The sequence below is a fragment of the Phocoena phocoena genome, chromosome 5 (assembly GCF_963924675.1).
Source record: "Phocoena phocoena chromosome 5, mPhoPho1.1, whole genome shotgun sequence".
NCBI classification, from domain to species: domain Eukaryota; kingdom Metazoa; phylum Chordata; class Mammalia; order Artiodactyla; family Phocoenidae; genus Phocoena; species Phocoena phocoena.
The window spans coordinates 133,123,544-133,139,153 of record NC_089223.1 but is presented as its reverse complement, the minus strand read 5'-3'; the positions used below and the strand labels follow the sequence as shown (position 1 = coordinate 133,139,153).

The following is a 15,610-nucleotide window of genomic DNA, read 5'->3' as shown; positions in this document are numbered from 1 at the left end:
TTGCCCAAACTCTAGGAAGGAAGTGTTATGAGGTAGAGAACTATATTGTTAATTAGTTTCAAATGCTTTGGTGTTCCTTTAAATCTTGCTAATTAAGAGAAATCAAGAGTGGAAAATAGCCCCTTTCTTATCTTCAAGGAATAAAGATGAAAGAAAAACAGAAAATGAAACCTCTTTTCTTGTTCTGCTGTTTAAAACAGAGCCCCAAGAAAATCTGCTTGTGCTCACAGAAGGAGAAAGCCCCAAGTATTTACAGAGGGGGAGGGGAAGGAGGCGGGCTGAGAAGCATAATTAGAAGCAAGTTTTCACATTTTATTAAATTCCTCCACCAACAAAATGCACTTAGAGGTATTTTAAGTTAAACCAGTACTTAAGGACTATGAAAAGCAAGATGATTGCATGTTTGTGGAAGAAGAAAGGGCAATTAAGAAAACCAGGCCAATTTAAAATGCCATATAAATAAAGGCGACCAGAAGTTGATTTAAAGTTTGTCTTCTGTAATTTGTCTCTCCTTTGTCGTGGCACGCTCAGAGAAAGTGAACGCGGGGGACGGAGGGGGGCAGGGGAGGGGGGGTGTGGAGGGAGGGAGCCTCTCGGACCCTCCTCCTTCGTCTCGTTCCGTCTCCCTCCCTCTCCCACCCGTCCGCCCTGCCTTCGCTTTGCGGACTCCATCGGCTTCTGATTTGGAAGCACGCTGATTGGCTGGAAGCGATTCAACGCACGCGGGGCAAGAGAGCTTTGTCTGAGTTGAAGTGAAGTTGAACAGATCTTAGACTGGAGTCAGCAATCACGGGCGCTTGGTCTGCAGCCGAGCGGAGAAAAGGAGAAAGAATCGCTGGGGAAAGAGCCACTGCAGCCTCCGCCGGCGCCCTGCAATAGATGGACGCCGACTGCACAAGTGGGAAAACGCGGACGTGACACTCTTTCGCCTGCCAAGGGGACAAACAGCCGCACAAATGCAAGGACTGGACTCCATGCCGATTATATCTGGAAGTCGTGACACGGTGTGTATAAAACAAAAGTTTGCGAGCTGTTAATTGCTGTGCTGTGTTATTAAGAGACGCTTTCAACTTTCGAGTACCAAATGTAGCCTAGCTTTAAGTTGCCAAAGGAAGCTGAGGGAATTGCTTTGCTGTTTTAACTTGCTCTGTGAGAGGAATCTCATAAAACTGACCGATGTACCAAATGAATGCTAAAATGCACTTTAGATTTGTTTTTGCACTCCTGGTGGTATCTTTCAACTCCGATGTACTGGGCAAGAATTTGAAATACAGGATTTACGAGGAGCAGAGGGTTGGATCGGTAATTGCAAGACTATCAGAGGATGTGGCTGATGTTTTAGTTAAGCTACCTAATCCTTCTACCGTTCGCTTCCGAGCCATGCAAAGGGGAAATTCTCCTCTACTCGTGGTCAACGAGGATAGCGGGGAAATCAGCATAGGGGCAAAAATTGACCGCGAACAACTATGCCAGAAAAACTTGAACTGTTCCATAGAGTTTGATGTGATCACTCTACCCACTGAGCATCTGCAGCTTTTCCATATTGAAGTTGAAGTGCTGGATATTAATGACAATTCTCCCCAGTTTTCAAGACCTCTCATACCGATTGAGATATCAGAGAGTGCAGCAGTTGGGACTCGTATCCCTTTGGACAGTGCATTTGATCCGGATGTTGGGGAAAACTCCCTCCACACGTACTCTCTCTCTGCCAATGATTTCTTTAATATCGAGGTTCAGACTAGGACGGATGGAGCGAAGTATGCAGAACTGATAGTGGTTAGAGAGCTGGATCGGGAGCTGAAGTCGAGCTATGAGCTTCAGCTCACCGCCTCGGACATGGGGGTGCCTCAGAGGTCTGGCTCATCCATACTAAAAATCAGCATTTCAGACTCTAATGACAACAGCCCCGCTTTTGAGCAGCAGTCTTATATAATACAGCTCTTAGAAAACTCCCCCATTGGCACTTTGCTGCTAGATCTGAATGCCACTGATCCAGATGAGGGCGCTAATGGGAAAATTGTCTATTCCTTCAGCAGTCATGTGTCTCCCAAAATTATAGAGACTTTTAAGATTGATTCAGAAAGAGGACATTTGACTCTTTTCAAGCCAGTGGATTATGAAATCACCAAATCCTATGAGATCGATGTTCAGGCTCAGGATTTGGGTCCAAATTCAATCCCAGCTCATTGCAAAATTATAATTAAGGTTGTGGATGTTAATGACAATAAACCTGAAATTAACATAAACCTCATGTCCCCTGGAAAAGAAGAAATATCTTATATTTTTGAAGGGGATCCTATTGACACATTTGTTGCCTTGGTCAGGGTTCAGGACAAGGATTCTGGGCTGAATGGAGAAATAGTTTGTAGGCTTCATGGACATGGTCACTTTAAACTTCAGAAGACTTATGAAAACAATTATTTAATCTTGACAAATGCCACGCTGGATAGAGAAAAGAGGTCTGAATACAGTTTGACTGTAGTCGCTGAGGACAATGGGACACCCAGTCTCTCAACAGTAAAACATTTTACTGTTCAAATCAATGATGTAAATGACAATCCACCCCACTTCCAGAGAAGTCGATACGAATTTGCAATCTCAGAGAATAACTCGCCAGGGGCATATATCACCACTGTTACAGCCACAGATCCTGATCTTGGAGAAAATGGGCAAGTTACATATACCATTTTGGAGAGTTTTATCCTGGGAAGTTCCATAACTACATATGTAACCATTGACCCATCTAATGGCGCCATCTATGCCCTCAGAATCTTTGATCACGAGGAAGTGAGTCAGATCACTTTTGTGGTCGAAGCAAGAGATGGTGGAAGTCCAAAGCAACTCGTAAGCAATACCACAGTTGTGCTCACCATCATTGACGAAAATGACAACATCCCTGTGGTTATAGGACCGGCACTGCGCAATAATACCGCAGAAATCTCCATCCCCAAAGGGGCTGAAAGCGGCTTTCATGTCACAAGAATAAGGGCAATGGACAGAGACTCTGGTGTGAATGCTGAACTCAGCTGCTCCATAGTAGCAGGTAATGAGGAGAATATCTTTGTAGTTGATCCACGATCATGTGACATCCATACCAACGTCAGCATGGAATCTGTTCCCTACACAGAATGGGAGCTCTCAGTTGTCATCCAGGACAAAGGCAATCCTCAGCTGCATACCAAAGTCCTTCTGAAGTGTATGATCTTTGAATATGCAGAGTCAGTGACAAGTACAGCAATGACCTCAGTAAGCCAGGCGTCCTTGGATGTCTCCATGATTATAATTATTTCCTTAGGAGCAATTTGTGCAGTGTTGTTGGTTATTATGGTGCTGTTTGCAACTAGGTGTAACCGAGAAAAGAAAGACACTAGATCCTACAACTGCAGGGTAGCGGAATCAACTTACCAGCATCACCCAAAAAGACCCTCCAGGCAGATCCACAAAGGGGACATCACATTGGTGCCTACCGTCAACGGCACTCTGCCCATCAGATCTCATCACAGACCGTCTCCTTCTTCATCTCCTACCTTAGAAAGAGGGCAAATGGGCAGCCGGCAGAGTCACAACAGTCACCAGTCCCTCAACAGTTTGGTGACAATCTCATCGAACCACGTGCCAGAGAATTTCTCATTAGAACTCACCCATGCCACCCCTGCTGTTGAGGTAAGATCATACCCTCCACCTATTCACTGACAAAGTCAGCTGTTAGTGATCAGAAGTTGTGTATGTGTTAGTTCTTAGACGTTTCCATTACTAAGTAACAATACTAAAGATATGCAAATTAAATAGGATGCCAGTTACGTTATGTAGGTATAGCAAGTATACGCACCTTTTGCATACTGTCTTAAGTTTTTCATAAAGGATTTACTTGCATGTACCATGTGTAATATTGAAAAGTAAATGTGAAGCTAGCAAAGGACTATCTAATTGGAGTCCCCTTATCCTCAGATTATGATACTTCAAGCTAGAAATAAACAGGCTTGCTTTATTCTCAGTAGTTGTGGTCTCTAAGAAAAATAAAAAGCTGGGGTCTCCAGAATCCCATCTCAGTGCATGTGTATTTGTTCAGCTTTTGAAACGTTTCTGACATTATTTTAACTACATGTGTTAGAATGTATTTTACAGCATTTTCCATGCATTTTTATAACTGATCACTTTAATCTGAACTATAAGATAGAAGGAATCAATCAGTTTTCTATAAAGGAGTCCTCTCTCAAAAAGAGAATGTCAGCTGTATGAGAGCATCCACATTTCTCTGGGATGTGTTTCAGTTCTGTTTGGTGGCTGGCTACGTGGTCCTTCAGAGTCCAGCATGTGTAAATCTTTAAAACGGAGACAGTATTAGAAGATAGAATTAGATAATTAGCATGAAATAGTGAGTAACTGTATTTGCTTGCTTCAAGCTTTTGAGTATCGGGGGATTTGTTTCCAGGAATCAGTACTGTCTGTTTCGTTTCCAGCAGGTCTCCCAGCTTCTTTCAATGCTTCACCAGGGACAATATCAACCAAGGCCAAGTTTTCGAGGAAACAAATATTCCAGGAGCTATAGGTATGAATTACCCTTGTGCTACCTATTAAGTCTCAGATAACACGAATGCTGAAGACTAAAAACTATACTTTCTCTGATTTCTCTTTCTAGATATGCCCTTCAAGACATGGACAAATTTAGCTTGAAAGACAGTGGCCGTGGTGACAGTGAAGCAGGAGACAGTGATTATGATCTGGGGCGAGATTCTCCAATAGACAGGTTGCTGGGCGAAGGATTCAGCGACCTGTTTCTTACAGATGGAAGAATTCCAGCAGGTAAGAGCGTGGTGATAGATAAATCCTTATTTTCAGATCGACTACACCAGTGAAGTGAGCGATTTCTCCCGTGCTTTTATTTCTTCTTTGTTCTTTGCACTAAAGTATCTGTGATACACACACCATTAGCAGTGAACATAAGACTGAAACAATTTTAAATTGTTTAATTAAAATTCATAGTAAACAGTTGGTAGAGAAAGGGAATAAGCAGGAGAGCTTAAGAGGACAAGAAGGAAGGAGTGGGGAGAAGGAGGAGAGAAAACGACCCCACTCCCCTCCTCTCTCTACCCCATCTACTACTGCCATAAGACACTCTTGAGCAACTCTGTAAAATTACTGGGTGGTTGTTTTTATTCAGAGAGCCTGTTTTGGTGCCTAGTGGTGAACTGGACTATAATTTGGAGGACACATTTCCTGTGGTGGGAACCAACTCGCATAATCAGAGATTAAAATACACCAGGGAATGGTACACTTTAATCACTAAAAATAGGAGAAAGAATGCATCTTTGTAGGTGGTAGGCATGGAATAATTTTGCCACCTTTCATTTTATGTGTCCACTGTAAATGGAAGAGGAACAGAAGTCCAAGAGGGGAATTTATAACTACACAGCTAGATGGAGGAGACCCTATTAAGTTACGAGCTATGTTTTCCTTAGACTCCCTTCTCTCTCATCGTGCAGTAGAAACTCTCAGATCCCGCAGAGTAAATACTGACTGCATCACTGTAGCAACCCTGTCGCTAAAGACTGTAATAATGTATCAACCCTTAGGAACATATTCCTTTGGCTACTTATGTTTCTAAATTCCACGGAATGTTGATCAAATAACTGTCACTTGACAAATGAATAAGTGAAGTGATAAATGAAAGAAAGGCAGAACAAAACTATATTACCTTGCTGAGTCCATGGAACAACTGCTGTCTAAGTACAGATAAATAAGGGAGTTTAGGAAATAGACATGGGAGAGCTTCAGAGAGCCAGAGAAATTCAGTGGAAATCAGTACATAGGAACCCTCTCTCTCGTAAACTGGAGTAGTAGTGGCGGCAGTAGCGGCAGCAGTATTTATATCAGTCCTAGCAGTCGCAGCAGCGGTTCCAGCGACGCCCTAGTACTTACTCTGGGCCCGTGAGGAGTTCTATACCTGAACAACCTCTTGCAACACTCTGACATAGGAATTAATGGTGGCGGTAATAACAGTAGTGTTCATATTTTCTTTTTAGATTTGAAAACTGAAGCTTATAAAGGTTAAAAAAAAAGTATCCAAAATCAAGCAATTTGTACATGATAGAGGTGAGATTTGAACCTATCCCTCTACTCATTAAACACTAACCTATCAAGAATAATAAAGAAGTAACAGGTTTTCATTTTTTGGTAGTATGTTGAATGTCATATTTGTTCTTACATTCTAAAGTCTTACAGTACTACTGTCTGCAACCTATTAAATGCTGCTTATTTAATTATGCTATTACCGTAACAGATACTGCATTTCTGGCAGGATGAATGTATGGGAAGGACTTCTAGTGGCATGAAGGGCCATAATCCATGTACATTGAGAGCCGAGATACTTACAGTCACCCATGGTGTCTTTTCCTTTTTTTAATGCATAGACTCCCTAGACCCATTTAAAGAGAAATCCTTGAAAACCTAGTGGAATACCTATGGCCTAAGACAACGTGCTCAAAGAGAAACAGTTTTATCTTACCCATGAAATGAAAGAGCGGGCTGAGTTTCTATGATTCTGTGATCCTGACAGAACTCTAATTTTGAATACTGATCCCTAATTTTGAATAAGATGATTTCCCAAATTACATTATTTCATAAAACATAACATCATGGGTATAATATCAATTATCTCATTATATATGTTATTTTTTCAGTTGTAGAAAGTCGACTCACTGACACAATTCTATCAGTATAGCTAAAAGGAGAATAACTGCTCCTACTTAGACAACCTTGCCATTTCTGAGCATAAATTATACCTAAAGTCCTTTTATAATTCTGAGATTGTATAATTCAATAGGTAATCATGGTCTAATTTTTTAAAAAAGGGCACGACGCCTCTTTCACTCTATCCTATATTTTCAAAGTTACCGCCACCAGCTATGTTCATGGCAGGAGAGTTACCTAATGCTTGAATTAAAGTAATTAAAATAAATGTTAAAGAATAAAGACATCTGGGAAACAACAGGTAGACGTTGATAAACTCTAGATAATAGTGAGTCTTATTTAGTGAGTAACTTGAGTCTCCTCCTAAGTTACATTTCTTTTCAAAGCTAGAGGCTCACCGTTATATTATCACCAACACCAGTGAATGTATAGACAACTCTTTACAAAACAATTGCATGTTTACACAATCATACTTAATCTGGGTGTGCGGTGGGAGAGCTGGGGTATGGCGTCGTACTGCAATAGATTGTATCAGAGTGCACACACTTCTGCCTGACTAGCAACCTGTCTCTATGTGGGGTGTTGTAGAAAGTATTCTAGAGGCATAGGGCACCAGGAAATCACCAATGATCCATAAAATATCTTAAGCTTTATGCATGGTTGGCTATTAGAAATGTGCATAATCAAATATCTGTACAAAGATAACCATCCCTTAATTATGAACATCATTCTGATGATACATCACCCATGTTCTGGCTTATTCTTCACCACGGCAGCTTCTGCTGGCACGTTAGGGTGTAAAATTTGTGATTTGTAAACTTTATATTCCCAGGAAATATCCCAAGTAGAAAAAAAAAAAAAAAAAGTAAAAAGAGTAAGTCCGCATCTGAATGCCATTAACAGAAATCAGCACAGTTTTTCTAAAGCATGAATATTTTTAGAACTTCAGTGTCTTATTCCAACAATGTTTTTCCTGCATTAGACTGTGATCAAATGTAGATTATGTTATGTTGCTTTGCCTGCCAACAGGTCATTTCTGGTCATTCATGCTATTAATTCCCACAGGAGGATCCTGCATTCTGAGCAGTAAAGTCAGCGCGCATTTTTGTCTGTTGGCTCACGTTTGTCGACATACTTTCTTCCTTACTCAGTCAACTTTGAACCACAACACTACATATACGCTTGCAAAATCTCGCTTTTCCCAAAGCATCAGCTGCACCAGGATGTTCTTGTGATACTCCTCCTTGACTGGGCGCATTCCATTTTTTTTTATCATTGTGTCATCTGTGATTACTTAATTCAAACATTTGTCTTTAATTCTATGTCCTCATCATTCTCATGGCTGGTATCCTACTTCCGGCCTTTCTTCCATGGCTGGTTTTCTGTACCAGCACATGAATTGATATTCACTCTCCAGTAGCTTTTTTCCTTGCCAAATCTTTCTTTCATACAGCTTGAACAACTTTTCCAGAACATTTTAATTTATACTTTTTGTTTCGAAAGCAATAATTGACTTTTGTTGCCTGGAAACACCTAATTCAGCTATTTATCTTGGCATTCCTAGGCCAATGAAATCCACTCCTAGCTTATTAACTTTTTTTTTCTTTTTTTTATCTTTTGCAATAGGCAGAGCCATCTCTTCACGTAACACACCAATCCTTTGCTCACGTCACCTTTCTACCTGAAAAACTGGCTTCTCTTCACTTTGTCTTCTATTCGTCTCTCAAAGTTTGTTTCAGGTTGCTTTTTTTTAACTACTTCAGCATCCTCCTCTACTCTTTTTTCTTTTCTTTTTTTAAATTTTATTTTTACTGAAGTAGAGTTGCTGTACAATATTATATAAGTTATAGACGTACAATATAGTGATTCACAATTTTTAAAGGTTATACTCCATTTACAGTTATTATAGAATATTGTCTATATTCCCTGTGCTGTACAATATATCCTTGTAGCTTATTTATTTTATACCTGTTTGTACCACTTAATCCCTTACCCCTATCATGCCTCTCCCCACTTCCCTCTCCACTGTTAACCACTAGCTTGTTCTCTACCTCCGTGAGTCTGCTTCTTTTTTGTTATATTCACTAGTTTGTTGTAGTATTTTAGATTCCACATGTAAGTGACACCATATTTTTTTTTTCCTTTTTTTAACATGCCCTCATCATTGTACAGTTTGGCACTTTAACTGGGCATTTATGACCTCATTTGTAACACTTGATTATTCTTATACCAGAAGCCATTTGAGGGCAGGAAGCTATCATAGCACTTTACATATGGCAGGCTCTGAATAGATAATTGATTGATTACTCAATGACTAACGGCTTGATAGATGTTAGGCATATGTTTTTCTCCCAATGTCCCATGCTTGCTTCCTGCCCTACCTATAAGGTCTAGCACAGGGGGAAAATTTGCCATCATGCTGTGAGAAAAAAGAGTTCTCTATTTCTCCGTGACTTTCCCTTTCCAGAGGAAATTTAACCACCTGACAGTTTTCAAGGAGCAACAGGAAGGTTGGCCACTTGCACCACTAGCCAACAAGTTCTGGTTCATTGGATACGGTGTGGAACATCTGTGGCACTAAGTTACATGTACACTGAGGATGATTTCGAACAGTTGAGTCTCAGGAAAATGGTTGAAAATACCAATGAAATTAAGAAATGCCCTCTTCTGTGTCACTGCTCTTCCATCTCTATTATTTTGGCCCTCCTTCTCTCCATTAGTCTTTATTCGTCAATTTTTCATATTTTTTGAATTTAAAAATTTTATGTTAATTAACTTTTTTATTACTAAAGCCCCATTTATTTACTGTGAAGTTATAAAATAGCATTCTCTGTCTAAAAACTCCTATGACCAAATTTATTTTTAATATGAACTGTTTGAATCACCCAGATGGTACTGATGGTTATTTTCATTATGTTCAGCTCTCTAGAAAGTTGATCATGTTCAGAATTCTTAGAAGCTTGTGTAATTTTTCCCTTTTCCCCCGTCATTAAACATTAAAACAAAACAAAGCCAATTAAACAATTAAGTCCTTCCCACAGAATTAAAGACCAGAAAACAAATGAAGAGGTGTCATCAGGTCTGTTCCCCTTCCTTCTAAAAGGATGTGAGTAAGACAATATGGACAGGTCTCCTTTCCAAGTTCAGAGACTCAGGGAATTAGGAAAAAAAAATTCATTACCACTTTGATAGTTATTTCAGCACTTAGAAAACCTCACTGCTATAAAGGTATTCCAGTTACTTTCAACACATTTTGGTTTTGTCCACATTTAAATGATGAACAACGATAGTCGGTAAATATTTCCAAAGAGTAATAATGCATTAAGTCAGCACATAAAAACATCTTTTTATTCTTGCTTGTTTAAATTTAACCCTTCTTCATAGCAAAATGACACAAGGATTCTCAATATTGCTGTCTCTCTCTCATGCCCTTGTGATTCCCATGGGATTGGCATTCACACTATCCACCATCTTCCCTACTTTGAATTTCTAGCCTTCCTGGCAAGCAGACGTTTCTTCTCACAGTTCTAGCTCTCATTTTTGTCCCTCAACTTACCCCTTCTCTATTAAAAATTGAGGCCCAGAATGGATGAGGTATAAGGACAGAATTATCTTCAAGGCTCAAATGATGAAAAGCAGTGACTTCCACACCTTTGAACAAAGTCCTTTACTTCTCCTTTTCTGAAAGGCAACATTTATTCTTCACTTTTCTTTTTTGTGCATAAATCTTTTCGAAAATTTTGTTTTAAGGCATAAGAACACTAAACACGGAATCTACCCTGCTAACAAAGTTTTTTGTTTTTTTTTTTTTTTTTGTGGTACGCGGGCCTCTCACATGTTGTGGCCTCTCCTGTTGCGGAGCACAGGCTCCAGACGCGCAGGCTCAGCGGCCATGGCTCATGGGCCCAGCCGCTCCGCGGCACGTGGGATCTTCCGGGACCGGGGCACGAACCCGTGTCCCCTGCATCGGCAGGCGGACTCTCAACCACTGCGCCACCAGGGAAGCCCCTAACAAAGTTTTAACTGTACAATACAGTATCATTAACCGCAGGTACAGTGTTGTACAGCGGAGCTCTTGAACTTAATCTTGCTTAACTGAAAATGTATGCCTGTTAATCAGCAATTCCCCATTTCCCCCTCTCCCTGATCCCTGCTAACCACCATTTCACTCCTGGATTCTATGAAGTTGACCATTTTAGACGCCTCATATAGAGGGAATCATGCAGTTATGTGTCCTCCGGTGACTAGCTTCTTTCGTTAAGCTTAATGTCCTCAAGATTCATCCACATTATCACGTATTAGAGAGTTTTCTTCTTTTTTAAGGTGGAATAATATTTCATTGCACGCATATACTACATTTCCATTAAACATTCAGTGGACATTCAGGTTGTTTTCACATCTTGGTTATTGTGAACAGTGCTGTAGTGAACAGAAGAATGCTAATAGCTCTTCGAGATCCTGATTTCAATTCTTTTGGATAAATATCCTAAGATGGGATTACTGGCTCATATGGTAGTTCTCTTTTTTAATTTTTTGAGTAACCTCCATATTATTTTCCATAGTGGTTGCACCATTTTACATTCCCCACAACAGTGTACAAGGGTTCCCAAGTTTTCCTCACCACCCCCCCTCACTTGTTATTGTTTGGGTTTTTTGGTTCGTGTTTTATTACAGCCATCCTGTAAGAAAACTGGTTTGAGGTGATTTCTTATTGTGCTTTTTGATTTGCATTTCCCTGATGATTAGAAAATATGTAGTGAATGCCTACTCTATGCAGACACTTTAGACCTTTCCCAGGTGCTGTGGGTACAACAATAAGCACACTGGACAGCTAGCTTCCCCTGACCAGGGATTTGGCATTGTTCAAGAGTCAGCCTTTTTTTTAAGCAATAACTTGGGAGGAAGAGAAATCTTTCTTAAGCAGCCAGATCTACAGAATTAGCTCTGAATATGTAATAAGTATGGCTGATATCAATCCAATTTTCATTCAAATCTAAGATAATTACTTTGCATTTTCTGAATTCGGTCATTTGCTCTAAAATGAAATCATGATATTGAAGAGACCTAAGCTGTCACTGAAAAAGACGGATGGTTTGTGGAGTATATTTTACATCTCCACATTTCTGGGTGGTTCTGTAGTTTAGTTGTCACATGTGCCAAATTTAGAGTTTTGCCCTCTTCATTTTTCTGCTTTTCTCATATCATCGATTATTTTCTATGAGTGTAACCACTCACATTCCAACAGTGCATCACAACATCTGGAAGAACTAACCAATGGTTTCTCATATTCTTCATCTTTTGATGACTTTTCCAACTCTTTGAATTTCAAACCTCTCAAAGACTTTTTAACGGTAACTGCAGACGCCTGGTATTTGAGGATAATTTGCACTGCTGTTTTAAGGAACAAGTCGATGAATAATCCAGCATACTTGTAAGAGAGATTGATAAGTATAATTACCTGATAGCTTATTATATTCTCAATGCCTCCATTAAAAGTAAAGTAGGTCAGATAGACCTCAATATCTGGAAGGTACTCAATGGTATTACGCAAGGTTTATCTGGTGGCATTCTAAAGTTATGGATTTCCCCTTACAGCTCTGGGTTTTTATAGAGTTTATGTTCAGCAAATATTTCATCACCCACACCTTAGCTCTTTTCCAAACTTCTTCATTAGTAAGTTGCCAATCCATTTTCTCATTACATGAGTAGCAGACGATATCCCTGGGAACTACATGAGTCATAACCCTCCTTTGCTTATCTGAGAGACAAAAAAATATATATCCCAGGTTCATAAAACCAGTAGTCAAATCAAAGTTGTAACTGTAGTCCACCTCATATGTATAATAATGGGTTAGTATCACGGTCATAGTTTAAAATTGTCTTATTCTATGTTTTAAAAAATAAAATGATAATTTTTTTCTATTATTTTGAGTCACACGAAGTATAATAACGAATCCCCACTGCTTTCCTTGAGTGCAGCTATGAGGCTGTGCACGGAAGAGTGCAGGGTCCTGGGACACTCTGACCAGTGCTGGATGCCACCTCTGCCCTCACCTTCCTCTGATTATAGGAGTAACATGTTCATTCCGGGGGAAGAATTCCCAGCACAGCCCCAGCAGCAACATCCGCATCCGAGTCTCGAGGATGACACCCAGCCGGTAGATTCTGGTGAGAAGAAGAAGAGTTTTTCCACTTTTGGGAAGGACTCCCCAAACGATGAGGACTCTGGGGATACCAGCACGTCCTCTCTGCTCTCGGAAATGAGCAACGTGTTCCAGCGCCTCTTACCCCCTTCCCTGGACACCTATTCTGAGTGCAGTGAGATGGATCGATCCAACTCTCTGGAACGCCGGAAGGGACCTTTGTCAGCCAAGACTGTGGGTTACCCACAAGGGGTGGCGGCCTGGGCGGCCAGTACGCATTTTCAAAACCCCACCACCAACTCTGGCCCCCCACTTGGAACTCATTCCAGTGTGCAGCCTTCTTCAAAATGGTTGCCGGCCATGGAGGAGATCCCTGAAAATTATGAAGAGGATGATTTCGACAACGTGCTCAGCCACCTCGGTGATGGCAAACATGAACTCATGGATGCCAGTGAGCTAGTGGCTGAGATTAACAAACTGCTTCAAGATGTCCGCCAGAGCTAGGAAATGATAGCAAAGCATTTTTGTTTCCATATATGTGGAAACAGGGGACAGCGAAAACCCTGAAAGAACTGGCATTGCCACATAGTTGCATTTATCATAAATGTGTCTGTGTATATTGAATATTAAATACTGTATTTTCGTATGTACACGATGCAAGTGTGATTATTTTAATCTGTATTTTAAAAATACATTTGTACCTTATATTTATGTGTAATTTAACAGACAAATTTTATTTTTTTACTCCCATGACAAACATGCGTCTCCTAATCATGTAGAGAAACTAGCCACTGTTCAAATCTGATATAATATTCAACCACAAAGTATAAAGGCACTGCTTAGATTAGTCATGTTGGGGAAGAAATTGTTATACTGAAGGAACAATCCCACTAAAGCATTATTCAATTCTTAGTTCTATTAAGTGAACCAGCTTCTTTTTTCTTTAACTTTTTTAAAAAAGTAAGCATCAAGAAAAATGTCTGACTCTTATTATTATCGTTGTTATTATTTTTACTGGTCTCTGCTCGTTCTGGTAGTTCAACTGTTACCGTAAAATTGAAACATGAGGTGAGATTTTATTTCAGGACTGGGAAGTATCTTTCACAGACAATGGTGTAAAACAACAGGACTAGAATCCGTTTTCTCACTCCCAGGCTCCTGAATTCCAGGGCATCACACTGGCCTGTTCTTGAGAATATTTCTCCTAAAGTATTATCATCTATTTATAATCAAGGTAAACAATGAATTTTATTCCATCCTTGTAATATGAGAGGTGCCCCAAGGAAATGGAATCTGTCTTTTAAATGGATAACAGTGTGTATTTTAATAGCCTAAAGTATTAATGGACAAAAACAATTATGTCGGTGTCCCTCCCAGGGTAGTAAATATAACTGATTTATCCTGAAACTCTTCTATTTGAATCTTCCCCTCTCCTCTCACAATACTTGAACATGTTTATTTTTTGTAGTGTTTTTTGCTATAACTCTTCACTCTTAGCTTTTGTCTCTAGTGCATGATCTCATATTTTTGCTTTTATTTTTAGTATAAGAACATTTATAAATTTACAGTTTTTGTTATTGCAATTCTGTTTTACTTGTTGTGTGACAAACGGCAAATTCTTTATTTATTGTGCTGTTATCTCTCTGTGTGGAATGCCTTGGAAAGGGAGATTGTTGTTATTATGACTGTTCTCATTTATGACCTAGCTTCTATTAATGTTATTTCTATGAATACACTATCTTGATTGTACTCTCCAGAAAATTTTACTGTCAATGAAAATAAAAGGAAAATTGAAGTAAAGTTGAAGAACTGTCCGTACATCAGAGTCCTGTTCCTACATATATGTTCAAAAGTTTTGCATACCCCTCATGAGAGGGTAATTCAGAGTTGGGTTTTGAATAGTAGAGAGGGAATATTCAACTGGCTTGGAAACAAGAGAAACCACAATGGAAAAGGAATGAATTTGAGGTCTGTCATGGAAATGAAAGCAGTCTACCATATTTCCAGTAGATTAAAGAACTGAAATGCACTTGAAGTGTAAAGAAAAAGGAATAATCAATAGTAACCACTTGAACATTTCTCAAATTATTTCTCAAAACATTTTGGGTTGCGTCAGGAAAAAAAGTGTACCCTTACAATGTTTCCAAGAGGTGAAAATATTATCTTCTTCGGTTTACTGGTAGGGAAATGAAATACTAGGAAAGTTAAATAACCTTAAAATGGAGGAAACTCAGATATTTTAATTCTCAAATGAGTACCACATCAAATAAATGTGTTATGTCTTTCAAAAGGCACATTTTCCTTTGTAGAAGGGATTACAATTACAAGTGAAATTTCAGTTTACTTTTCAGTAGATTACACACACCGATGCTCACCACATTGAAATACATTTTGCTTTTCAACTTCACTTCCCTTCAGTACATATTATCATTAAGAAAAAGACTTTCATAACTTCACTGTTCTTAATTTAAAGCACCGACCGTAATTTAGGAAGCAAAGCTGGAAATCAATGTTCGAATGATGTAAAGTAAATAAAATGCAATATTGTGTTAAACAGAAGACCTTTGTACGTTGTCTGGACAGGAAGCATTCTGTGTCTCGGGCTCCTTGTTTCTCCACCCTCCCCGTTCTTCTTACTTCCCATGCCCCAGGTTAAGGGATGTTAGGGCAAGCTTTTCACTTTTCACTCTTGTTCTTTTCACAGGTAATATTACCTCAGTAAAGGCTGGAGTGTCTGGTGCCATGATAGCAACCTAACTTCTCATCAAATTTTATTT

The 15,610-nt window shown here is 39.5% G+C and overlaps 1 protein-coding gene across 2 annotated transcripts; it reads left to right on the top strand.

Moving 5' to 3' along the window:
- Positions 1–800: 800 nt before the first annotated feature.
- On the top strand, positions 801–14,633 carry PCDH18 (protocadherin 18). 2 transcript variants are annotated; one of them, XM_065877914.1, is made up of 4 exons: positions 801–3,663; positions 4,464–4,549; positions 4,640–4,803; positions 12,670–14,633. In XM_065877914.1, exons 1-4 carry the CDS (start codon positions 1,177–1,179, stop codon positions 13,335–13,337), a joined length of 3,405 nt encoding a protein of 1,134 aa, XP_065733986.1. In that variant the 5' UTR covers positions 801–1,176; the 3' UTR covers positions 13,338–14,633. The 2 variants fall into 2 exon arrangements, with proteins under 2 accessions (XP_065733986.1, XP_065733985.1); XM_065877913.1 differs by having other exon boundaries at positions 1,177–3,663; positions 4,461–4,549; positions 12,670–13,337.
- Positions 14,634–15,610: the final 977 nt, after the last annotated feature.